At 43.7% G+C, this 26330-nt stretch overlaps 2 protein-coding genes across 7 annotated transcripts in view; one reads left to right on the top strand and one right to left on the bottom strand.

Annotated features, from left to right (window-relative positions):
* Positions 1-2194: 2194 nt before the first annotated feature.
* On the top strand, positions 2195-26328 carry LOC149915455 (uncharacterized). 3 transcript variants are annotated; one of them, XM_090121443.1, is made up of 5 exons: positions 2195-2870; positions 17243-17345; positions 17752-17822; positions 18088-18170; positions 25283-26328. In XM_090121443.1, the coding sequence occupies exons 1-5, from the start codon at positions 2795-2797 to the stop codon at positions 25346-25348; spliced, it is 399 nt and encodes a 132-aa protein (XP_089977569.1). In that variant the 5' UTR covers positions 2195-2794; the 3' UTR covers positions 25349-26328. The 3 variants fall into 3 exon arrangements, 2 of the variants coding, with proteins under 2 accessions (XP_089977569.1, XP_089977568.1); XR_016458913.1 differs by having other exon boundaries at positions 2197-2870; positions 17752-17870; XM_090121442.1 differs by lacking the exon at positions 25283-26328 and adding an exon at positions 19061-19149 and having other exon boundaries at positions 2200-2870; positions 17752-17870.
* Positions 18827-26330, bottom strand: part of CDK5RAP2 (CDK5 regulatory subunit associated protein 2) — a 73011-nt gene continuing 65507 nt past the window's right edge. For all 4 annotated transcript variants that reach the window (XM_031601594.2, XM_031601593.2, XM_090121441.1 and 1 more), the window contains 4 exons: positions 24075-24221; positions 22473-22611; positions 20370-20416; positions 18827-19492 (listed from right to left, as the gene is read on the bottom strand). In XM_031601594.2, the coding sequence (XP_031457454.2) occupies positions 19433-19492; positions 20370-20416; positions 22473-22611; positions 24075-24221 (393 nt within the window). In that variant the 3' untranslated portion in view covers positions 18827-19432. The remainder of the gene's footprint in view (positions 19493-20369; positions 20417-22472; positions 22612-24074; positions 24222-26330) is intronic.

The following is a 26330-nucleotide window of genomic DNA, read 5'->3' on the forward strand; positions in this document are numbered from 1 at the left end:
CTCCTAAATTTGCACAGCGTCAGTATGAAATATAAGGAGCTCCGATCTCTCTCATTCTACCCCAGGATTTTCAGATCTAAATTTCTTTTAGCTATCACCCAGTCATCTCTTTCTTAAAAAAAAAAAACAGGCTTAAAGTAGTTATTAGTGCATATAACAAATGCACTTAAAGTAGCAGATATGCTTTAATGGACATTAATTTTAGATTTGCTGGCCCTTTTCCAACTAAGCCTCTCTCTAGAATTTTTTAGAATATGAAAAATTATTCACAGATACGCCATGCATTACGTTAGTAAATGAATATAGGTTTGAATTCAATTTGTTTTAGCAAACTGCTGTTATAAAGAGCCTAGTGTAGCGTGAATTATTATCCAGATTTATGCTTAGCATCTGACAAAACGTTAAGCTACTTTTTCAAGTATCCATTAATTCTAAATAAAGGCAGAATTGTGCCATTCCTGCATGGTAGATCCCAATACCAGCTTCACACTCCGTCACTTTGTTAGCTTGATGCTGTTCCTATCATTGATAACTTCCATTTCCAAGTGCTTCAGCACAGGCAGGATTTATTCTGTGCAGCCTGGAGACAAGAAGGCTCTTGGAGTGCTGAGAGCAGTTGGTCAGGGGACCAGATGATTTTCAAAGGTCCCTCCAACGCAAACCATTCTATGATTCTATTCAGCTAATTTGGACATCAGGATGTGATTTCTCAGTATCAAACTGACTCAAAACCATGTTCTTCACCATTCCTGCCATGTCCTACACCCATTTCAGGGAAAAGATCCTGATCACTGGCTGATTCTGAGCAGGTAACAAAATGGAAATGTTGAAGAGGGATGCTCTGGGCTCAGAGTAAAACCCAGGATGGGATCAGCCCAAACCCAGAGGGTTTAAATGAGCTTTTCTTGTAATGTAGATTTTTTATCCCAGCATATGTTGTGTCTGCAGAAGAAACTTCTACCTGAATGTGAACTTTAGGCTCTGCAAAGTTGCAATGAGATGTATCAGATGCAGGGCTAGGAGTGGAAACAGAGCTGCTCCCCATCGCTGGCTTTGGGAAGGGTGGCAAGGCTCTGACACAGCAGTGCAATGCACTGCCCTTATTTTGAGGCTGGGTGTTTGATCAGACATTGCCAGGCTGAGCTCCAGCCTCACCCTGGAAAGAAGCCACCAGCACATCACAGCCACACGGCAAGATTTACAAGGAGCAGATGAAGTCAAGTCTTACAATAGTTCATTATAATTAACAAAGCTGGAATTGCACTGGGCTTTTAGCTGTATATCAATGCTAAATATCTCATTACCAACGTAAAATATTTATGTCTCACGGTCTTTATCACAAATGCAGGCTCACCTTTAGTGAGTCCTGGTCCAGAAGATGAATTCCAAGGGGAAAATGAACTGCTTGGCTTCAAAGGCTGGCAGCCCCACAGGACAAAACTCCTTACTGCATGTGATGGAGCGAGAAAAGAGAGTAATAAATGCACAGCAAGGGGCTGCAGACTTATGGTTTTTGCAGGAGAATACTCCCTGCTTTTTTCCCTTTACTGTTGCCTTAAAGCCAGAGCTATTCCTGCACTGCCACAGTTGACAGCCACTTGTGGGGACAGATTCATGGCCTTGCAGGGATCTGTGTGCTGGGTGGGATGGGGCACACGACTGCAATGACCACACTGCCATTCAGAAATGAGCTGCTATACTCAGCACCATTTACTTTCCCAGTGCTGCCACAGCCGTTGCCAACTTGCTCCAAAGAATGGGGCCATTCTTAACATTCCAATTAGCTGGTGAGCAGGTTTTGACAGAGGGAAGCTGGGAGCATGGAGGCACGTTTTGTACATTTGTGACATTTATTTGAGAGATTAGCACCTTCTAGTAAATAGGTATTAACTAAAATCTGTCTGAATTATGTTCCAAATTACTATTTCATTTGTGCTGGTGTTGTATTTATTGCAATAAGCTTCTTGTGTATTTATTGCATTATGTATTGGCGTGAGACTGCAGATGCTGAATGTATGTGCTAAACACAAAGGCTAATAAGCATTACAGTACAAAACGCTTGATAGGACTCGAGCCATTTTATCCAAGCTTTGCAATCCTTCTCTCAAATTAAATGCAAGAAATATTAAATGCAAGAAATAAGTGCCTTCCTCCACTCCCATCTTTTTTTTTTTTTTTTTTTTTGCCCAAAATGCCAGTCCAATGGCCTCTCTCTGTTGGGATTATGGTTGGCATTAGGATTGCCCCATGCTTGTGCTGCAAGCCTCACTTTGTGATGGTTCACAGCAGTTACTGCTGTGTTTTGAAGCTGACAATCCCCACTATCTTCTCCTAGCTGGCTCTGGGTTGGTTGGCTGCTGCTCCAAGGGACCTAAGACACAGCTGTGGACAGAGGCCTACATCTGAGGAGCCCATTCCAGATTTGATGCCACAGCACTCTGAGCCTTTTTGCAAACTAAACAAAGCCAGGACGGCTATAAATCGTCGTTAGATGATTGTGCATTTAATGCTTCTCATAAACGCATAAAGTTTGTCTTCAGAAAGCTGTAATGAAGAAAAGCAGATTGAAGCCAGGAAGTGTCTCGTTAGCATGTGATGGAAATGTTAATCAGGGCTCTTTAAGGAGGATGTGATTAATTCTCACTGCTGTGGGAGGGTCTGAGGACAAATCAGGAAGCAAAGAATAAATGGGTTGGAGGGGGCAGAGGAAAGGGGCTGCTTTGAGGTGAGTGGGGTTCTATGGAGTTGCCCTGGGTGCTTCTCCCTCGTGCTAAGGGTGCTGGGCCTGGAGTCGATGACCGACCTGACTGCTGGCCTCATGGAAATGAGTAAGCCGTGGTGTTCTCAGCTTCCTCATCTGAAAGTTGGAGGTGGGTGTTGATGAACAGGATTGTGCAGTGAGTAAAGTATCAGAGCTATGGAGTTAGCTGCTGTTCAGAGCCTGCTCCTTCCTCTCTGGTTGTCTCCCGGTCCCTCTGTGCTGCTCTTGTGGCCCTGCTCTGTTTGGAACTCGTTGCTGCTTTCCAAAGGGCTTTCAGGTGTCTGAACAGAACTAAAAGTTTGAGTTTGCTTCCTTTGGACTTTCATTAGTTATTATGTCTGGTTTGGATCCAAATTTCATCCTCGTTATTGTGCTTTTCACGCTCTGCCTGAAGCCTCGGTGCTGTAAGGGAGCAAAAATCCCCAGTCCCTTGAGGGCCTCTATTGGATATGACTCTGGTAGCATCTGGGGCTCTTCCACCCGAACAGATTTGCAAGCACAGAGAGGCTTTATTTTACTGACTAATGCAGCAGAAAAGAATAAAACTTCTGAAACAGTGAGACTGTAAACCAAACCCATTAAACCTGATTATTGCCAATTTGTACCCAGTACCTGTGGCTTGTAGGAAGTTCTTGCCTGTGGTTAACTGGCAATCGTTGTTGTTTATGTGTTTATTAGTTTGTACCCAACATATGCTTAATGGCTCTTCTGCTCAATTTTTTTTTTTTTTAAATTTTTTGCTGTGGTTTTAATCTGTTTTTGCAATGCACGGTGGTCGCTGCAGTCACAATCTGTCTCTTCCCTGCAAGGTTTGCTGACCTTTTTGTGAGAGGCCCTTTTGTGACGGGCTTTGAACTCTTGTCCTTTTGTCTGATGATGCAAGGAACAACCTGGCAGTGAGTTCGGTGGCTGTGACAAGTTCTGGCTGAGGGCTGGAGGGGTTGAGGCCATGGCCTTTTTTGAGAGGGCTGCTACATCCCAGCACCATCTGGGCAATTGGAAAACATTCCAGCTACTCCAGAGTCAGCAGAGTTGTTGCTTTTGCCAACAGAAGGGATCTTCTAACTTAACTTGGATCTTCTAACACTTGAAATGGGGTGTTGGATGGTTCCAGAAGCAGGACCCCATATAGGAAGATGTATCTTTCACCTGTGCGTGCTGAAACTCCTTTGTCTGGGGGGGCCTTGGTGTTTGCAAAGATCTCCTTCTGTAGAGCACTATTTCTGTGCTTATGCTCAGTTGTATCCAGAAATTAATCCGGTTTTTAAGGCTCTGTGAGAGATGGTCTTTTCATGGCATGCCTTACGAGAGTAAGGGAATTACTAATCCCACAAATGCTGCCTCTGTAGCCAGAGGGAAATGATGCATCTCTCCAGGGAGAATTGTCCTGCAGCAAGGAAGGAGCCCAGGGCTTACTGTGCAGAAGGAGCAGTGACCTGGGGACGTGTGGATCTGTGCTGGGCTAGCAGGGGTGTGCCTGCTCTGTGTGTTATCACTGCTGGGATTGGAAATCCAAACTGCTCCTTCTGGTCACCTGGGAGACAAGGTGCAAAACCCAAGGGTGTTTTTTTTTTTTTTTGTGGCAATACAGTCCCAAAGGTGCTGAGCCCTATGCTGTGAGCTGGGCAGCTTTCAGCAGGGCATTAACTTCAAACACTTGGGTCCATAAATGCATGCTGTGTTCCCTGGTCCTTGCCATTCATATCGTGTTCCAAGAACATTCATATATGCTCATTAGAGACCTCTCCTGTCCTGCCTGGCTGCTGATCAGCTGCTCTTGAGCACCAACCCCTTACAAGTACACACGGATGCTGGCTGTGGCTCTGGCCCTCAGGTCTATCCATTTCCCAACTGCTCTTAGCCAGAATCCCATAACCCAGACCTGCTCTGAGCAACTTGAGGAAGAGCTGTCCTTCCTACCTGCCCCACTCGAGTCCCACACCTCTCCTGCAGCAAGTCCTTCACCTGCAGCAGCTGCTCCCTTCTTAGCCAGGAAACCAATGTTTCTGCTCACGTTTTAAGCTCGACTCTATAAGGAATGCAAACTATTACTTCAGTGCCTGCATTTCTCTTACGGGGCTGAAGGAATGTTACCTTTGCTTAGTTGGTAGCATAGATATATTCCATAACTCTTTGGGGAATTAATATTCATGCTATTAAGTGTAACATATTGCTCTCAGTTCCACATCTTTTTGGTTTAACAAGCAGTTGCAGGCTCAAAATGATGAGCTTGGTTGAAAATGCTGCACCTCTCTTTGGGGTCTGGGGACTGAGTTTTACCAATTAAAGTCAAAATATGTTTGAACTGCACCGTGGAAAATCAACATTCAAATTAGTAGCGTGTGGGATTAAAATTACTGCTGTAAGAGGACGTTGCTGGAGGTCAGTGCAGCCCTCATCTGGAGGAGGCTGCCTGAGGTCAGGGTCCCTATGGGGGCAGCTGGTTCAGCTCCCTTTGTGTAAGGCTTGTCCTTGGGGATGCTCGTGGCTGTAAGTTGGAGCAGCCCTGGGCAGTGCTGCTGTCAGGAAGCACCGCAGCTCCAAATACTTTTCTCTGGGCTCAATGCAAGGAGGTGCAGGCGGACAGAAAAGGCAAAACTCGAACATCTCTTAGCAATATCTGCAGTCACTTCTGGTTCTGGAGCTCGCTTCAGGTTTTTTTCTTTTTACTCTTATTTTTTTTCTAGCAAGAATGTCATGATGGAAGGGTCCTGCAGATATGATGCAGGTCTCATGGCTTTGGGAGGGCTGATGATACAGCTCCTCACTTTGCTGTAGAGCAGTCACTGAAGTTTTCTGCCAGAGGTATTTTGGTAAAAACACTTCTGGAGCTTCTTTCCAGTCTTCCAATTTAATAGGTGGCTTCACGCCTGCTCTCTGCTGCTGCAGCACGAGGTGCGATGTGCTGGGGAGAACACATGGAGGAGAGAACTTCTCTGAATCTGTTCTGGGAGAGACCCAAGCCCAGGGGCTCCTTTTCTGCCAATTGGATCCTACTGAGAAGTTCTTCCCTTCTCTGAAATTATGTGGCCTCGTTCTTCACCCCTTTGTCCCTGAAAGGAGCTGCGTTTGCATGGGTACGGCACAAAGTTACGCTCTGAATGGAAAGCTGGTGACATCAAACTCAAACACTGATGGGTGCAATAATCATTAACAGATCGTTTAGAAGAAGTGTAAAGCTTCTTAATGAGCACTTTATCAGGAACCTCCTTCTGGAACATATTCAGTGGGGTTTTCTACCTCAATCCCAAGTAGTTTTCAGCCGTGTCTCAAAAGTACTTGGAGTGATTTAAACGAGATGAGCACCTAAGAATTATATATATATATATATATATATATATATATATATATATATATATATATAAATAAAACTGAAATAAAGAATGGTCCGACCTTCAAACAAAGCACCCTGCTAGCCTTAGCAGTGAAAATGAGTTTGCTTTGCCCCTGGGTTATTTTGTGCTACTGAGTTTCGTGGCTCCAGTCCAGGGTAATTTCTAATAATGCTCCTCTATCTGAGCATGAAGTTGTCACTCTTTCAGCATCCGTGTGTCAGTGCTGCTGTGAGCTCTTCTGTCCCACTCTTGCTCACCTCGAATGACTCACTTCTGCAGCCGATGTACTCAGCTTCTTCCATCTTGCCATCCATACGTATGCAGTTGCATAAATAAAGAAATAACAAGCTCTCACACCATTAAATTCAAGGAGCTGATGCATTTCGAACGTGGAAAACAGAAGCAATAGAGTGCCTTGCTAATTTTTACACTAATTTACACCAGAGGGAATAAGAAGTCTCTTAAATCAGATGCTAATTTTGTTTATTTAACTTCCTAGTCAGCACAATGACCTTTCATCCACGAGTAAGAACAAATTAGCGCAGAAGTTCTTTGTGGGAGGCTGGAGAACTTGTCTCAACCTGATACTGAATAATACCCAATTAAATCTACTTCCTAACAACTCTGCCTTCCCTCCTAGAAGGAAGTTTCAGATAAAAGAACAAAACGAGATGCCTTTTATTTGCCACTCTACAAAATCTCTTCACGTAATGCAAACAACCCTAACCCTGGTGTGTCTGATACAGGATTTGCAACGCTCTTGGTTATTGGTAAGAGGATAAGGAGCTTATAAATGTTTATCAGGAGGAGGATAAAAGATCCCCTGCCCCCCGTGCTAGGAGAAGAATGGATTTCCATGTTTATCAACAATCAAGGTGGGAGGAAAGCGTTTGGTAACAAAGCTGTAAACACAAGAAGAGTTTGTGGAAGGATTTGGTAATAGGATAAGAGACGTTGGGCAGGCTCTTGTGTGAGATAAGAAGCTTACTCTAAAATCAAAATGTTTTCTTGGTATCAAGGGGACCCAGAGACCTTCTGATGATGGACAGGGAACTTAGCAGCCCCTGGGGGGTTTGCAGAAAGAGCAGAGGTGCTCTTGAGATGCAGCAGGAGCTGTTTGAGCATGGGTGTGAGAGCACATGGAGACCTCAGTGAGCTGTGGCTGAAGGAAAGCACAGGAGATGGCAGCTCCTTGGGGGTCAGTAGATGTGATGGAGTGCTGGATGGGGGCAGCACCTCTGATCTGCAGGCATGCAGGCTTTGGAAGATGTTTGGGAGGGAGACACCTCCAGCACTGTCTCCCACCACATTGCTTTGTCCAGACCATGAGATCTTTCTAAAAGCCAAGACATCTCAAAGATGCCTTATGAGTGCACCAGGCGCTGGGTTGGCTGCAGGGCTGGGTGGGCAGCTAACAGCAGAAGTAGCAGGCATTAAATCTGTAGCACAAGTTCTGTTAAAATAGGTTTGGTTCTTCTGCTGGCAGTGTAGTTTGGGTACAAATGGCTTTCTGCTGCAGCTGGACTGGTGGAAAGGTGATCTGTAAGATCTGTGCTGTGTTGGAATGCAATGCCTTGAACACATCTGGTGCTGGCTGCCCTACACAGCCTACTTTCCCAATGGCTTTGAACGAGCCATGAGGACTGGGTGAAATTCATAAGTGTGTGCCAGAGAGGTGCGAATGAAATGTGTGATCCTGTACTAAGCATGCTGTATTGTAGAGGTCAGACTGCATAGCTCCTTTTAGTCCCACTGAAGTCCCAGTCATGTGAGAGATCCTCTTTGAAAGCTGCTCCTCCCAACAGGAACTTGGGACCACAAGATAAAATAAATCCTAGCGTATTTCCAGCTCTGTTCTCCAGTGCCTGGGTGAAGCCATCTGTTCATGCACTGCACGGGTCACTGGATGCTAGGACATGTCACTAGGAGAAAAGCCTATTTAATTCTTCCTAGTGCAGAAGGAACTGGCACAGCCCGGGAGCACTGCATGTACCTGCTTCTGCACCCTCAATCTGAAGGCTATGAGCTGCAGAGTTAAACCCATCCATACTCATGGCTCTCCCTCCCACCCCACTGTGGATGTGGACTCGCCTCCAGCTCTAGCATGCAGCTCAGCTAAGGGCTGAGGTTTGGGCTTCCTTCCAGTTGGGTACAGGGAATGGATTCCAGCCTTGCTTATCCTCCCCTTGATGAAGCCTCCAGCTCCAATCCCAACCCGTTATCAGAGGGATCCAGATGCCAGCCAGCAGAGCGTGATCCCTGGCAGGGCCTGCCCGTGCTTTGGCCACTTTGTAGAACCACAGAGCAGCAGTGCTGGAGCTGCTCTTGGGGCTGGCAGCAGACCAGGCCAACAGCACATTTATTTATCAGCGACCGAAATTCGTGTGCTAAGTCCATTGAGATGCCCAAGTTATTTTCTTAATGGATATTGCTTTGTGAATTGTGCACGGTCATTTATTTTTAGATGTGCCCATTGGTTTTGGGAAGGAGCAGAGGGATGCCATGGACTTGTCCCTTCTGAGCTCAGTTACCTGTCGGTGCGTGGCAGAGCTTCACCACAAATCCCCCCCAGATCTGTAGGAGGATCTGTAGGATGCACACTCAGCATCTGGCTGCGTGTCACCCCCAATAAAAACAACGTAAAAACATCCCTGGGACCCTCCTGAGCGAGCTGCTGTCCCAGATGTGTCCCATTTCAGGGGCTCTCCCTGCCCTCCCACCCGTGGGGAATTCACGTTTCCCACTTCCAGATGAATCTCCCTCTCTGGAGTCTGACTCCAGCAAAGGAATGATTTGCACTTACAGCGCTGCTAATGAATTTCTGAAATAAGGAATTAATTACCGTCTGTCTAAATTAGAGTTGTCCTATCCTTTGAGATCCATCTTTTTGATTCTAATTAATTTTAAAAATTACTTCTAGAGTCTTCAGTAGAGATTCTAATTTATTTTACTCTAATATTATTTCTCTGATAAGCAATTTAATTTTTAGATCGGAATCCGCCTAATCTCGAATTTGTCACACAAACTCCTCTCTCTCAGATACTGTTTACAGAATTTGGGAGATGACAGGCGATGCACAAATCCTTTCTTCTTTTTTTTCCCTTTAAACACCTGAATGTGTGTTCAAAGGAGATTAATTGAAACCCTTCACTGCGCCGTGTTTAGGAAAGATCCTTAATATTTTAGAACCGAAAACAAATATTAGTTATAAAGCTTCTCTAATTGTGCTATTTCACGGAGAAAAATGCATGTCTAATTTGCTTTTTTTTTTTTTTTAAGAAGATCATTTGCTTTATGGCTATTTGCTGGAGTCTGACAGTTACTTAACTGGCTGTTTTTATGAACTCGTTCTCAGCATCGGGCGCGCTGGCAGCTGGGGAAAATTCAAATATCAATTTTACATTCTTATCTAAGCTGCCATCCCACAGGCTGCAATGAGCTGCACAGCAAACTTCGCTCTGACTCCTGAATTTGTCCTGTCTAAGTTTCAGAGTTCAGAGCGTTATTTTTGCTCGTGGTGGTGATTACTGCACCTCAGCTGAGACTGGGGCTCCCAAGTGCTTCATCTCTGGGGTTTTCAACCCAAGCACGGAAGCCAACAGAGGGCAAATGTTGGCCCAGTGGCCTGTCTCTTCCTCCGCTTGGCGGCAGTCTTTGGCAAGGATGAGGGCAGGTGAATTTGTGACGTTTGGAAATGATGGCAGGGCAGCTGGTCCTACAGGCTGAGTCTCCATCTTGGTTCTCATACAGCATCCCATGTTGGAAGGGGCCCACCATCATCTCCATCATGGGTACCATAGAATATCCCAAGTTGGAAGGGACCCAGAACGATCGCTGAGTCCAACTCCTGAGCAGTCTAGTTTATAGGCACACAGCCCTCCTCTCCATTGGCGTTTTTATATTTTCTTGCCAAATATGAATGAAAGGTTTAAAAACATATTAGCAAGAGACAGATGTGAATGGAGATCTCACAGTGCTTGCCAAAACTCTTGCAAAAAGCAACTCTACAGAGCTCTGGAATTCTTCCTGGCAACTCCATGGAATTTGGGCTTTCCATATGTATCTCTTGTGGAGAAGACCCCTTCTCTGCAGCCCTTCCATGCCCCATCTTATGGTACGTGATCAGTTTTCACACTGATGTGTGCTGAAGAGCTCTGGTTTAATGAAGCTGATGCAGTTACTTGACTGTGCACCTGCTTGCTGTGTAGGGAAGACCTTGTCCTTGTAAAACTCTGCTTCTTATGTTGGTATGCAAGGGAGGCAAGAAAGTCCTTCGTCATTTTTGGACAATTTTACACTATAGTTTGTTTGGGTTCTTAAGCTCCTTCTATTTGTATTTTTTAATTCCCACCTGTGTGGTATGGATCTTGGATTCTAAGAATCCCAGATGCTTAGCAGATGGTTAGCTCGAAAAAATAATCAAAGAGGCAGCAAAATTCTGTGTTCATGAGCTCCTATTTATTTCAATCTGGTGTTTTGCCTCACAACAAGACTAATAAGCAATTACTCTAGCATCTCAAATGCTTATGCAGTGTAAATGCATCTGTCAACCAGATTCAACATCATCAATAAAGCTGCCAGAGCTGTTCATAACTCAATGATATATGCTTTGAGCATCTTTTTTTGAATATAATTTAAAGATTGCAGTCCTATGATTCCGACATTATTTTGTATGTGTTTAAAATACCTCCAGCTGGAAAGATCCCTGCCTTGCGTCACATAATCACCTCTGCTGTGTGGGCTGCTGTCAGCCATGCCATTTGGCTTGCTTGCCCATCACAGTCCTGGCTGATCCTACTGGGCTCCCACTGGGGATGCTGGAGATGCAGGCAGCTCTATGGGATTAGCAGCATTTCGTTCCTCCTTCCTCTTTTCCTCTTCTGGTGAACGTTTTCCCCTGTGCAGAATTCCATTGCAGTGTGAGAACTCCTTAACAGAGAAGGTGTATTTCACAATACCTTCAGTAATAGTTTTTTGGGTTTTTTTTTTCCCCTCATTTTAATGTTCTCTAAAGACATCTGTTTGTAAGGGGCCAGCTACTGCGATCAATCTCTATGTATACGTGCACATGTCTTAATTGTTTTTCTGAATTTCAATCAATTTGACAGAGATGTCCAAAATATGATGATTTCATTATTACGCATGAACAAATTATAGCACATTGCTGCGAACTGGCACCTAGCCATAGCTTTGGAATTACTTAAGAGGCAATGAGAATCCCCCCCCCCCCCCCCCATGCTGCCGTCATATCTCCCTTCCCTTACCCCCTTCCTTCACTTACTGTGCGCCTGGAAGCTTTTTGTATCGTTATAAAATCACAATCATTTGAGTTGGAGGGGCCCCTTAAAGGCTGTTTGGTCCCAATCCCTGCATGCACAGAGACACCCACAGCTCCATCAGTGCTCAGAGCCCCAGCAGCCTCACCTTGGCTGCCTGCAGGGATGGCCACCACCACCTCCCTGGGCAACCTCTGCCACTGCTTCAAGTACTCTTATATCTAATCTTTTCCTTTGCAGCCACAAACATTATTGGGATATGAGATCCACAAATGGTAGGAAGAGCAGCCCCACAAGCTCAGCTGTTCATTGTATCCCAAACTGCCCACACAGGAGAGGGCTTTGTGGATGTCCCAGCTGCTGGAAACTCTTTGATCAGATGTAGCAGATTGCCCTGGGCTTTGGGAAACAGCTCTTCCTCCATGTTGGTGCTGCTGAGGTGAGGCTTTCAACCTGTGCCATCAGATTGAGGAAAATACAGGGTATTTTCTTTGTTGAGTGTTGATTGGTGCCAGGTAGTTGCTGGTCCAGTGTGGAGGCACAAAGACACACCTGGAGTCCCAGCATCAATACCAGTGTCTTGGTTGTGCTCAGAGGCTGCTGAATGCTGCGGACCCCATGCTAAAATGAGCATTGTTCTGCTCCATCCTTGCATCAACATTAAAGCCAGGTGGAGCATTACTGTAGGCATGGCTGACAGCAGTGTGCAGCCGAATCGCTGACTGCTGTCCTGCTTTGCCCCCTGCTGCTCACCATTACCTGCTCACGCTTATCCAGGTAGGGTCTTGGCATCCGAAATGGATGCTGAAATCCCCTGCAGTTTAGCTGCCCCATCTCAGCTTTCCGGAGCTGCTGCTACAGTGGTTCAGAATGGACCCTGCTCAGCTCTCTCCCTGAGGGACAGAACCCAGCTTTTTGTCACTGTGTAATGGGATTACGGTCATTTTCTTGTTTACCAGCTCTCCTTTAGCTGTCTCAGTGTGGCTGTTTGCTATCAGGGCACTCTCAGCTGCTTGCATTTTTCCAAGTGCAGCGCACGTTCCCCAGCTTGAAGCAGAGCAGCTCATCAATCACAGGAAGCGATGCTCGCTGGGGTTTGGTTCCTTCTTATCTCTGCTACCAAATTCTCACAGACCCTCTTGGCCACGTGCTTCTGTTGCACTCGGGACTGACTGTTCCTCCCATCAGGATCACCTTGTGAGAGCCAAAATCCTCTGCTCGCACTGCAAGCTGACTGTGCTTATTTACTCTGCCTCCGTTTTCTTGCTGCCTACCAGTGTGAGCCTCCTGTTCTTTTGGTTTGTGTTGTGCCTTAATCCAGAGTTAATGGAGTAGAGATTTCTGAGAAAAGAGATCACAAGGTTTCTTTGTTACTATAGATATTTTTAAGTTTGTGTGTGAATAAGAACCTGAGTGTGTCAATGCAGGAGGCAATGCATGGCTTCATTTCTCTGCTCTCTCAACTGTGGGAGCTCCTGGAGGGGGAAAGAGCTGGTTAAAGCAGCATGCTAGGAGCAGCAGCCCAAGGCTGGGAAAAGGAATTGTTACAGATGGGCTATTTGGAAAAGCTCAGCTTTGGGAAGAGGTCAGCTGTGCTGTGTGTGTCTTCGCAATGGGCTCTATTTTATTTTGTCAGCTTCCCTTATGTTTTGCAAATAGCTGCCACCTCTGTTGGGATGGGCTCTCCATTCTTTAGATGTGTGTGTTCAAATTGGTCCTCCTGGGTCTGCCGTGCAAAGAAACTAAAAACCCAGAACCACCCACAGCATCCCCTGCAGCTTCTGAAACTGGTGACATCAGATGCTCACCAAAAACACCAACCACAAACAGTGAATCCAGAATGTACCATTGGGCTGAGGAGGAACTGGAGGATCATTTCAGACTGTTTTTATGCAGGTGATCACAGTGCATAATTTTATTCCATTGTCTGCTTTTGCAGCTAAGAATAATTTTAAGGTGCAATAGTGACAGCGTTTTCCCTCACCCAGCTGACCCTGTCCCACTGAGCTCTCCAGCCTTCTTTTATAGGCAGTAGGCATAAGGAAAAAAAGGTGGCAGAAAAATTTAAAACGCTTTATGGAGCATTTTAGAGAAGAGTGATGTGGCGTGTATGGAGTGGTTAATAGCATGATGCAGGTAACTGGCACTGATATGTGGGGCAACGGCCGTGTGAGTTCACATTAATTAAACCCTTAATCAGCACTGTGTAACTGTTATCACCCAGGGAGATGCTGCCCTGGGTCTGGTGAGAGCTGTGGGTTACAACTGCTGCAAAAGTCCCCCCAGCAGCAAAGCCTGGGGAAATGAGCTTGGTGCCGGAGACCTGGAGGGAGGGGAGCAGCTCGTGCTTATAGAATTGCTCTGGCCGCATGAAACTTTCATGATGTTTCTGAGTTTCCCCATGTCGAGGCTTGGTGTAAATTCTGTGCTGCTTGTGGAGGTCAGTAGGGCAGCTCGCCGCGTATCGATCCTTCTCTCTGCGTTATCATCGGGTGTAACTAAAAACAATCAAGGAGTGTGTGCATGCAAGCCTGCATTCAGGCAGACAAATGCAAATCTCCTTCCTGTTCTGCAGGGTGAATTCCATCAAGGAAATTGGTTTTGGAGTGGAAGCCAGCCCCATTTTTTTTTTTTTTTTTTCCAGTAGAAGAAATAGAAACGTCAGGTTTCAGGACCATATACATCTCTGCCTCTACACCAACAAAAAATAATCAGGCTTCCATCAAGATAAGAGGGGACACACTTTGACAGCTGCTGACAGTGATGGATACCGACAGGTTTAGGAGATCAAACACAAGACAACCCGTACTGCATTTCAAACCACCCCAGGCTCTTAAGAGCTGTTGTGATCTGGAGGTCTCAGGAACATGAATGATGCTCGGCAACACCTCTGTCCACTTCAACCCTCATTTAGAATCATAGAATCATTCCAGTTGGAAGGGGCCCTTAAAGACATCTGGTCCCACTCCCCGCACTGAACAGGGACACCCACAGCTCCATCAGTGCTCAGAGCCATCCTCTGACCTTGGGTGTCTGCAAGGATGGGGCACCACCACCTCTCTGGGCAACCTGTGCCACTGCTTCGCTGCCCTTAGTGTAAGAAATACCGCTGTTAGAAATTAATAGCTTTCTCCACTTTAAGCTTACTATCCAATACGTGTGCTCCGTGTGTTTCTGTGTTAGGGATCAGGCTGTCTTGAAGGCAGGAGGACATGGGAATGGTGATAGGATATGTGAGATGAATACTGAGCTGTGAGAGGATGCCTTGTGGCAAACAGTACATTGGGAACGTGATGTGGGTTCCACAGTGACACTGGAGGGAAATGGTGCTCAGGGGACGCAGAGAACTCTCCCATTTGCAGCAAGGCTGGCTCACAACGCAGTTATTTGAGGGTGATGCAACTGTTGGAGAATGCACAATGTGCTCTGGGGACTCGAGATGAGGCAGGCTGCCTTTTCACCCCTCTGCTGTCAGTTTTCCAGGCTGCTGGCAATGCAGGCCTGAGAGCTGAGCCAGGCCTTGGCCTGCTGCTGTGAGGGGCAGCCCTGGGCTGGTGCAGGGGATGCTGCTCCCAGCAGTGCCAGCGTGTTAATGATGCAGTAATGTGGGTACATTTTCCACTTTTCTGAGCGTTAATACTGCGATTACTTTGTCTAAATAATGTCCAGGCTCAGGCTGCCATATTAGCTTCCTGAAGCGCGATTTACAGCTGTGATAAATCAGCCTTTCAGCCATAGAATCAAAAATAATTAGCCTTATATCTCAATCCTTGCTTTATCCGCTGTTCCTTTTTCCTCAAGAACCGTGCAGATGTGGTACTTAGGGACGTGGTGCAGTGGGGGATGTTGGTGACAGGTGGGCAGTTGGACCAGATGATCTCCGAGGTCTTTTTCAACCATAATGATTCTATGATTCTTACTCTAAAATAACATTAGGTGACCTCCAAGCATGGAATACAGCATGGAGAGGGTTGTCTGGATGGCCTCAGAATTGTCTGTGCCTTTTTTGTGTGGCTCTGCTTCACTAAGCTCAGCCCGAGGGCGTTGGGCACAGTGCTGGCAGCTCATGTCCTCAGATCCTGAAAGGGATGGAGAGAGCAGATCTCCTCCTAGGACACATGAGTGCCACCTGAGCTCGGTGCTGTGCCTGGTGACAGTGCTCACAACTGCATGTCGTACAGAGCACAGCTGCTCTGAGCTGGTTTACTCAGCACAATACAGACGTGTCTGCTTTTGCTGGTAGCTGCTCTGAGCAATCCCAAGCAGAACAGCTTGAAAGAGTGGAGTGTTTCTTTTCTCCACTCTTTCCTTTAAATAAATGGGCATTTTCTTTCTTCTTTTTTTTTTCTTTGAGCAGCTAATGTTCATTTTGCGTGCGGGCACGCGGTTCCAATCCTGTTTGAGGATGCACACAGTGCGGTGCAAAAATAAAGATTGCATCTCATCCATAATGCATGCCCCAGCAATCCGCTTTAACAAATTACCCAAGTAGATTCCTCTGATGGGGCTAAGGAGAAAAGGGGGGTGGGGGGGGGGGGATTGTAACAAGTATCTTTCTGAAGAAAGGAAAGGCAAACACGCACAAAAAGTAGGCAGCAGGGCTTTTCTCAAGACAAATCGGTTCAGAAGGCAAGCAGGTTGGGTGCTGGGCTTGGATAGGACAGCATCCCTGAGATCCCTGACCTCCCTTCAGCTCACTGTGCTCCATGGGGGGCACATCTTCAGACTCTTTAAGTCTGGCAGAGGGGAAGAATGGGTACCCCTGTGTGTGAGGTTACCTTACATATGGGAACGCGTGTGTGGGGGTATCTGTATTGTTGACACTTTATTTCCACCCATTGCAGAAATGAGCACGAGAGCAGCATGCTGCGCTTTGCAGAGCGCAGTGCTGCTAGGTAAGGGTTCGTGTTGGAGTCAGCAGCCTGCAAAGCCTTTTGGCTTTGAGTGTCAACAGAACGTCAAAAAGCGCTGCAGCTATTTCTGGTTTTGCTGGTTTGTTTTTTTTTTTTCTCCTTTCTTTTCCATATTGCAGCTTCTGTTGAATTTGGAAGTGATGACAGGAGCCGCTTTGTCTTGTTCAGGGTTGAGAATAAACCTGGAGCGCAAGCAAGGTGTGTGCACCTCACTCAGCTCTGCAGGGTGACGTTCAGCAGGGTGTGAGCTCTGCCCTGCCTGCACCCCCAGTGTGAACTGGACACAGCCATGCCTGCAGAGCCCCCCCAGCTCACTCCCCCAAAATGCAGTGAATTAAAATACCACGCTGCTCTAATGTGCTTTTGTTTTTAAACGCTTGACTGCGTTAGCATTGATTTATTTTTAATACAGCCAGCTGCCTGTGATTTGGGGTATTGCTTCTATTTGTTCTCTTTGGTGACTGTAATTACAGTGCGGGTTGTGGGCTGCAGGCACAGCCTGCAGGACAGGGTGCTGGTGGCAGGAATGGTGTGTGACACCCAGCAGTGCCTTCACTCATTGCTCACTGGGGCTTAAGGAGAAGGAAAAAGCGTTCTCTTGCTTTTCTTGGGTGTTTCCAATCACCTTGCACATGAAATGGAAGCACAGACAGCAACTCCTAAGTAAATGAGCCCCTCCTTTAATTCCATTTGCTTACGCCGCTAATTTTTCTCCCCCGTAATTATTTTTACAGGAAAATTTAATTTTGTGTAATGGGGACAAAGTTTAACACTCCATAAGCTTTGTCTGCTGCAGCCCTCCATCTGCTATGCTTTTTTAGCTTAATTGTTTTTAAACTGGCCCAGTAAATAGCGTGTTTAAGAGGCACTCCTCGTCAAGATGCAATGCTTTGATCTCATAAAAGTGTCTCATTTTAAAGACCTGATGATCCACCAGTATTTTTTTCTTCCCAATAGGGAACCTGTCCGCCCCACCTGCCCTGCCCTGCCAAAGCTACATTCAGACTGATGGAAGGAAAAGGAGCAGAGCTGTGAGTGGGCACAGCAGGGACCAGCAGGAGTAAGTGGCAAATTATCTCAGGAAAAAGGAAACATCTAATTTTTATTTTTTAATCACAGATGGTGTAGGGGAAAAAAAAAAAAGCTGCACAAAGACCAAGAGAGGGGTTGCACTATATATAGATGTACAGCTGTTTCCTTCAGGTGTTATAACTCAAAAACGTAGGATGATTAATTTTGAAAGTTGAAATGTATAGCAGATTCTGATTACATCTGAGTGTCTATAATTTAGCTACTTAGTAAAATTAACTTGACGTTTTTAGTGAGCTGTGAGGACAATAATGTGTGAAGAGACTGAAGAGCAAGTTTGACTGCATGCTCTTTCCTTACCTCCCCCCCTCACTTTTCAATTTGCAAAGTTAAAAATAAACTTTTTCAGTTTTTCCTGCATCTTTCCTTTAATCCAGACAAATGAGTTTGCCTCCCCCTGCTGTCAGCTCCAGTCAGCATTTTGCTTCGGAGCATCTCAGGAGGAGAGGTGAGCACTGTGCAGCCAGAAGCTGGAACATGGCTTTGGGCAGCCCAGGTAAGGAGCAGCCTGGCTGGGGATCTCATTTTTGTGCTTCAGAGAAAAACCAGTGCTGTGAATTCCTGAAAATCAGGCAGCTCAAAACTGCGTGGCTGTTTTTTTTGTTTAATAAAACCCCACCTGCACACACAATCCTTGTGGGGAGCACAGCCAGCATTCAGTGAGCACAAACTCATTTTCCAGTGAAAGCCTATTGCACTTGCCTGTTCTCTAGGGTGCAGTGTGAAGGACCCAACAGAACCCCAACCCTGTGCTGAGAGATCCCAGACCTTGTGCCAACCTCCATGGATGATGAGGGTAAGTTATCTTGTACAGCATCATCAACTTTAAAATTCATTTTGTTCAACAGAGCCATGACTGCACCACATTTTTGTAACCAACAAGCACTTTCAGTTATGGGCGTGTGAGGGTTGAACTAAATGATGTCCCAGCTTGTGCTGTGCCACTGCCTGCACAGAGTCTGTGTGGGCAGCTTGGACTGAGCTGTGGAAAAGGCAACAGGCAGGATGAAGGGAGCACAACCATGCACGTGTGGTGCTGCCTGGCCAAAATATTGCTATTAGAACACTTAGAAAAATAATAATAAATGATTATCTTTAAAATTAGGGCATTTTTGAGTGTTTGTAGCAGAAAAATGGATTTCAAAACTGTCAAGCTTTATCCCTTCTGTGAGCTCCTGTTCTCTTGGTATGGATTTGAGGGGTACAGAGGGGAGTGCAGTGCTTCTGCCAACAGCAAAATGCCTTTTGTTCATGGCTGCTTGAAGACAGGTTCCCAAAGAGAGAACTTAGCAATGATGTGAGCAAACACAGCTGTAGGGGCTGTATTCCATTTGCTCCATGATGACAGACTCAGTGCTCTGTGCCCACCATTACAAAGATGCCAAGCCCTTGACTTCTTTGTTCAACGAGAGCTCAAAGTTCTGACATTTCAAACAAAACAACACAAACAGGTTTGTGATTATGTTAAAATTTAATTAAATGGTCTGACCCTACGTAGTATTTTCAGACCTAGCATCAATCTAACTTCCTAACAGGGCAGTGAGGAAGCACAGAAGGAGGTGGCTTCCAGGAGAATCTTCCACATGAGATTTAAATGCTTTTAAATAGTGAACATTATTTACGTTACTATAAAGCAATGACAGCTGGCAGAACTATTCTTCTTTCACCTCCATTCTGTCATTTCAGCAGTGGAGAAAGGGGCTGGAAGATGGATTGTGCTCTTGATTCTTTCAGGACCTGTGTGACTACAACAACAAACAGTGTATAACACAAAATATAAAATCTCAAGTGAGCTAGCTTTAAAAAAATCTGGGTTTTTTCAATAGCTCCAGTACCATGTTTTTGTAATAAATATTAAAAACCAACATCTTTTACATTACAGAAAATGTTAAATAAGTTATTTACAAAAAAAAATATTTTTTTTGCTATCCTCCCTCCCCAAGGCTGATTTCATAAAAATGTTCTTTCAGCTCTTTTAACATCAACAAATAGTAAGGCATAAAGAAGCAACCACCAAGCAGAGGAACGATCTGTCTTTTATTAGTGGACCTTTCTCCTTCAGAGAATCCTTTTTTTGCTGGTATAGGAAGCTGGTTTTTGATTGTCAGCTGCTGGGACCTGGTAAGAAAAGCAATAATTAATACTATTCTATGGTACTACATACATCTCGTCCCTATCCCTAAGCTATCATCCCACAAAAGAATCAGCAAATCCTGTGATCAGCTGATCTACCCATCAAAGTGATGAGATTTCTGTAAGCAGAAAGACTTTATGTCCTCAATGTCTAACTCAGGTAGGACTGAGCCTGTGCTGGAGTTGCATAAGGAAGTGCTGCTGATGAGGATAATAGAGAAGAGATTCACAAAAAGAGAGAGAAATTTAAGGGCGGGCTGGGAAACATACAGCCATTGAGAATGGAATGGTGTGAGGAGAAGGATGCGATTTAGGAGTCGAGAAGTATATTACAGCCTTCTGGGAGTGAAGTCAGAGCCTTCTGGGAGAAATCAAATCTGAACAGTGGATACTTAAACGTTCAAAGTAATTTAATGCTCTGCATTAGCAAAGAGCTGTTTGCAGAAGCTTTACCTATCAGGTCTGCATTTTAGGAAAACAGAAGCACCGGTTATTAACCCACACTCAGGCTTTAAATAAAGATGCCTTCTGTGAACTTATTCAGTAGACAGCTTATTGGACTGTGATCTGATGAAAATAAACCACTGGAGAAGAAAGACATATGAATATTAATCTGGGGAAAGTATCAGAAAAGAGAGAGGGTTTAGCTGTTTGCATGGCCAGTCATAAAACTCTAATTTAAACATCAAATAGTGCAGAATATTTATCATGGTAAACTGCTGTCACCCAGACTTGATCTTAATGTTGTTCCAATTGCAAACCCAAAACAAATTGGACTAATTCTGCAAAATGCTACTGACATAGCAGTGCCTATTTCTAATGAGCACGTCAAGGAATTAAGCGCAGCAGATACTTTACTTACTTCCAGGTTTCCTCTAGCCTTCTTCAGGACATCATGAGTTAAAACCACTGGAAACAAAGAGGCAATGATTACAGGACACTGCACTGTACTCAAAGTCTTAGAATCAAATATTAAATAATGTACAAACTCACATCTATGAGATGGGCAGCAGCCAGGCAACCATACACGGCCCCACCACCGCATCAGCTTTCTTACTTAGCAAAACCCAGAACTGTTCCTCTGTCTGGGCTCAATCCAAGGCATCAAAGGAACTCTTTCTGTTCATTTTAAGAGAGATGGTGCATGATCTAACAGAGGTTAGGGGGAGAAGGAAGAAAATGGTGCAGTGGAGAGGTTATGTGGCATGATGGGCTGGGAAGACAATGGATGGCAAAGAAGTCAGCCAGCTCCTCCTGCAGTTCAAGGACAAAGCAACCTATTTGTGCTTGGGGGAAAGCACATCAGTGGCTCGCTCTGAAGTGGCCCAAGTTTTCTCTGCTCATTCAGCTAGTTTTCCTCTGCAGGGAGAGAGCAAGACCTGTGAATGGAGGAGGGGATGCTTCTAAACAAAACTGATATTTAGAAATGTCAGGTTAAATATGTGATTCTCTAATCTGTGTCAGCTCCATAACTGCTGAAAAATACCATTCACAAGTGCCAATTTAATATTCCAGTCTCAAAAATAAACAATTTAGCCATAATAAAGATTTTTCATTACAATAATAAGAACCCAACAACTCCAAGGGTATAGCTGTCATGAGATAATTATACCCTTGGCGGATTGCTGCAATTTGGCACTGCATTGTTACATGTTCAGAGGTTCAGATGAGGTTTATAAGCATTACATTCTCTTGCCCAGAGAAAGCAGACAGAAGACTCTGAGCCATAAGAATGTTCCAGTCTCTGACTCTAATGTATTTAGGAATGCTAAACTAAATAACAGAAACCTGAAAATCCTCAGTGGAGTGACCAGCTAGCAGGGTACTTAGAGAATGAAGCCAAGCAAGGTCACCTACTGCAATGCCTGTGGTTGCTTACTGGCAAAACAAAATAAAACAAGTATAAGCATCATCATAAACTCCAGCCCATGATTCACTAGTTTTGTTGTACTCTTGGTCAGGAATTTGTACACAGATGCAATTTGGAAACATTTCTGAAATTGCTCTTTAAGGCAAAGGTGACTTGACATCCATAATTCCCATAATCAATGAAACTTAAAGAATCTTGTATCTAGGTCTTTCTGTGCAGCAGAGTGCTCTCTGCTCATAAAGAACTCTGATAGTAAATTCACTTCACCTGACAAACTAGATTTTTCTAAATCAAAAATATTAAATTCAGTACATGAAGAGAATGTAGAGTATGTGACACTAATGGAGAAGCTGCTGGGAGGCAGGCAGGACTGCACAGTATGGCTTCAGAATACACAGGTTTCATTTTATTAGGACCTAATCCTGGGCGTGCCGAAATGGTGAGAATAAAATAAGAGGGAAATGCTCTGTTTTCTTTCTGAAAGTGTGGATGGAACAAGAGGCTGTGTCCATAAGGTTAAATCTCTGCTGATTTAAACTCTGCGCAGCCCACTGTGTCTGTCTGACATGTCACTGGAACTAGGAACTGACCAAACCAAATCAGTTAGTCTGTCCTGAGGGATTTTAGTGGCACAGACATAATAATAGCTTTGATTTTTTATATGACAAATCCCAAACTGAGTTACTAAAAACCTAAACGAAATCTAATTTTAAATTTTATCTAAGTAAGTAACTTGGATGTCATTTGATACAACACTTCTGGAAGAGATGATCAAAACCAGCTCATAAGTGCTAAAAAAGAAAAAGCAACAATAATCTGTATGCAGAAGGTATATGAAATTTAGACATACAAATTATAGGCTATGGAGCAAAATAGCACAATGAGTGAAATAAGGACAAAATAAATGACCTGAGAACACAGTGTTACAATAAACAATAACTTTGTAAGATGTAGAGCCTTTTACCTTCTAGATTAACTACTGATAACATGAATGCCATTCAGCACAGCCTAATGAGCCTTCATTCTGTTGTTTCTCTAATTCAATGAAAGCCATGAATTACATAAAGAAAGAACCACAATAAGGCATACACTTACACTGGTCAATAATGACTTTCTCCATGTTTTCCTTCAGCTGGTTGGTAGAGTGCAAGCGTTTCACTGTGCTGTGTAACTTCTTTTCTTGCTCAGACAGTTTCTTCTGCAATCGAAGTATTTCTGCTTTCATTCCTTCATCCTGTATCCAGAGATGATGATAATATGTTAAAGCACTATAGAAATTATTTATACCCTTTAACATTTAGACTCTTTAAGGTTCAGTTTTTACCACCAATTCTAAACAAGTCATGGTTGGCACCCTGTAAAACAGGACTTCAAGTAGCCCTGATACAGTCTGCTAATAATGCACATCTGGATTCCTCATGCAAAGTTAAGCTTATACATTTGTCTTGTTGTGCTGTGAGATAATAATACCTTCTGGAATTCTCCCCTAGCACTTTGCTCTTTAGAAGAGCTGATTACTCCTGTGGGGCTAAACAGAAGGCAGCGAACACTCAGTATCTTTTGGGAGGCATTCTTTCATATACTGTATTTAAGACATCAGAAGCACTCTAATGATCGTGAGATCTCAGTATGTTGGATAAGAAGGTCTAAAAAGGAATCTAAATAGACTCCAGTTAAGAACTGTAGTAGAATCTCAGATCTCTCACACACGAGGTCAGATTTTCTGACTGATCCAGATCAAGGTTTAAATCATACAGACAGAAAAAGCATTTGTCTGTGTGCATCTGTGACGTGCTCAGATCATCCAAGCCAGGCCAACATACAGCTGTCCACATATACTGTGCACATGGGGATAAAAATGGAAGTGCTCCTATATCCCAAATACGGAACTGAAACATGAAAGATTTATACTGCTTTTCTGATTTAATATATTTAACAGTGCTAGAAAACTATAACAAAAACGTTATTAAAATGATATATCAAGTGTTAGCTTTCCTGAAGTTTTATTCTCTTCAGCAATCTCCTGCTTCTTTTAAGAAACACGTACAAAAAGCTCAGGGAAAAAAAAATTCAGATGGATTTTACAGCCAGAGTTTGAAGCAGTTTATTGTTGAGTGGTGATATCATGACAGTACAGATAATTCATTCCTCATTCGGTTTACTTTCATTCATTTGCATAGTGCAATCCTTTTTAGTTAAAATGTTATAAAACTTGTCTCGGGGTTTTGTCACACTTTTAAGAAAGCATCCTATTTTACAGCTTAGGCATCAAAAACATAAAACGAAAATGTAGCTCAGATTACATCAAAGTTGCTGAAGTTTCTGTTGTTACTGGAATATATATAATCAAATTGAATTTAATTCTATAACAGGGAGTCCAAATCTTTTCTCACTGAAAGGGAATTTTTGCAGTTTTGCCCAGCTTTCCTGAATATCACACGGCAAGGTTGCAGATTACAACCTTCATATAAGGTATCTGGTAAATAAACAGCTGAGTTGTGCAGTATGATCAGGACAGAGAGGCAGAACACGTTCAGCCATGGCCTTCAGATGAGAGCTACTCAAAAACTGGGCTACCTACGTTCACGATTTACAAACAGTTTTCCCAAATGACATGTTCTTAACTGGTGTGTCCTCCTTCACACAGTGCAGCAGCTCAAGAAAGCAAAACTCAAACAAAATGAAACAGAACAATACCTGGGTGCTGTGAGCAGAACTATGTGCTGCTTTCATTGGAAGGGAAACTCTCCAGAGAAGTTTCAATAAACGTGCAGCCTCTTCTAAAATCTGCTGCACTGTGTTGGTGCTTGCAGAAAAGCTTTGCAGCGACGCCTGGTCTGGTACCTGTATTGTAGGATTGGACACATGTTATATTTTACCTTTAAGAAACGAGGAAAATGTAATCTTAATTAGTGGTATAAATTTCATTGATAAGATTTCGTATTTAAGATGATGTACATAGCTATTGTGTGCCAAAAAAGCTCGTTTCTTCATTTAGACAGGCTGTTGAATTGCACATTATCTCCGAATTTGAGGGAGGAAGGAGATATCTCCTCATCAATAACCATGATTAATAATAGATTACATTTACTGGATTTGCTGTGCCACATGGTAACAGTTGGCAACTCTCGCCTTCCTCCATTTGCATTTTGTGTCACGTTATTTGAAAGTCAAATGATTACAGACATCAATTTAAGCAATATAGATGTTTCTTCCTTAGCAGACCCTTTAAACTGTTCCATTTAATGCTAAAATAACTATCAGAACACACATAAAATGTTTTCCTCTGCTGACAGATGAGAAAATCAAATTGAAGAAATTGCACAAATGTGAATTAAAGTAGAGAAAGAATGCAAGGGGAGCAAATGGATTACCAAAGCAGCAGTGATACAGAATGGGGGAGGGCAACGAAGTAAAAGCCTTTATGGTTTGTGCCCCATCCAGCATATCATCTGAACAGTGACTCAGAATTGCAATCCTCCTGTCATACAAAGCATCCCATTTGCTAAGTAGTCTGAAACTTCAACGATGTAAAGCTGATAGGAAACTCACTGCTTTTATCTTTACACCAACAGAAGTTAAAAACTTAGATTTCTTCTTCAGTCATTATTAGCACCCTAACTAGGTCATCTGAAAACACACGGTACTTCAGAGCCCCTTAAGTGTCATTCAGACATCTTTCTACTGTGAGTGTGCAGGTGATACTATAAAAGGATTTCCAAGTTGTTGCAGGCTGCATTCTGAACAGCTTTGCTGATTATAACTCGGAAACAGAAGTGTTCTTAGAAATCTCTCTGCTAATGGTGATTCAGCAGTGTGAATGAGCAGCCTCCAATACAGTGTTTCACTGTTTCTACCACCAGCATCTTCTTCTAACCTTCTCTTCCAAATCTTCCCTATTGCAGGTTAAGTTTCTCAGTTCATTATTAACTGCCATGGATACATACAGATTGTTCTTTCCCTTTTGCTGAAACTTGGAGGTAGGTTTGATTATCTCATCCATCCCGAATACACTATTGGGCTGTTAACTGTATCCAGATATTAACACCAAGTAAGAACAAATCAGTGTAAGCAAACACTTGCTTTCCTGATTCTAGGGGAAAACCATGAAATATCTGATCTTTTTTTTTCCCCTTTGGTATATTTTTCATTAGAAAGCAAACATTTTATTGTCTTAAGAATTATAATGCTTAAGACAATAGCACTGTGACTTGGTATCTTTATGTCACATATGATGCAGAAAGAATGACAGACTGTGTCTAAGAAGACAAGGCTTTACCATTACTGAGATATTCAAGTTGCTGGATTAGCTGCTGATATTACTGAAGTATTCACCTGCTACCAGAAAGTGGAAAAAATATATAAAAGCTTCCTCAATGTAAAACAACCCTCATTGGCATACATCAGTCATTGCTGTAATGTGATCACTTGGCTGGGTTCTCCACTTACCTGTACCCTGCCCTCCAGTAACACGAGCTGGCTGTCATCAGCTGGGTATTAAATTACTTTTAACTAACTCATTTCCTGGGCTTATCCCAAGCCTCCATTACAACAAAATCTCCTTTATTATTATTATTATCCTTAAGTTACTGATACATAGCTTAAGCCCTGTCTAAAGCATTTTACAGTTGAACCTGTTTTGCTGTTGTTTTTTAATAATTTTCACTGTGATGACTACTAGTTTCCATAGTAAAAGCTGTTTCACCTCATTTCAAGTAAAGTGAGACAACTTATTAAAAAATCAGAATTAACCGATTTATCCATGGCCTCATTAACCCAGAATCACAAACAGGAGCCTGCATCTAGATGCGACTTCCAACAGCCAAGGCCGAGGTATCCCAACAGAGTTAGGAAGTTAATAATGCCTGCTGCACCATTAACCTGCTTGTTTTTATAATCTATACGTTTTGCATCTCTAGGCAAAATCCAGCACTTTCTACCAGCTTTCACCGC

This window comes from Phasianus colchicus, chromosome 19 (assembly GCF_987193195.1).
Source record: "Phasianus colchicus chromosome 19, bPhaCol1.hap1.1, whole genome shotgun sequence".
Classification (NCBI taxonomy): domain Eukaryota; kingdom Metazoa; phylum Chordata; class Aves; order Galliformes; family Phasianidae; genus Phasianus; species Phasianus colchicus.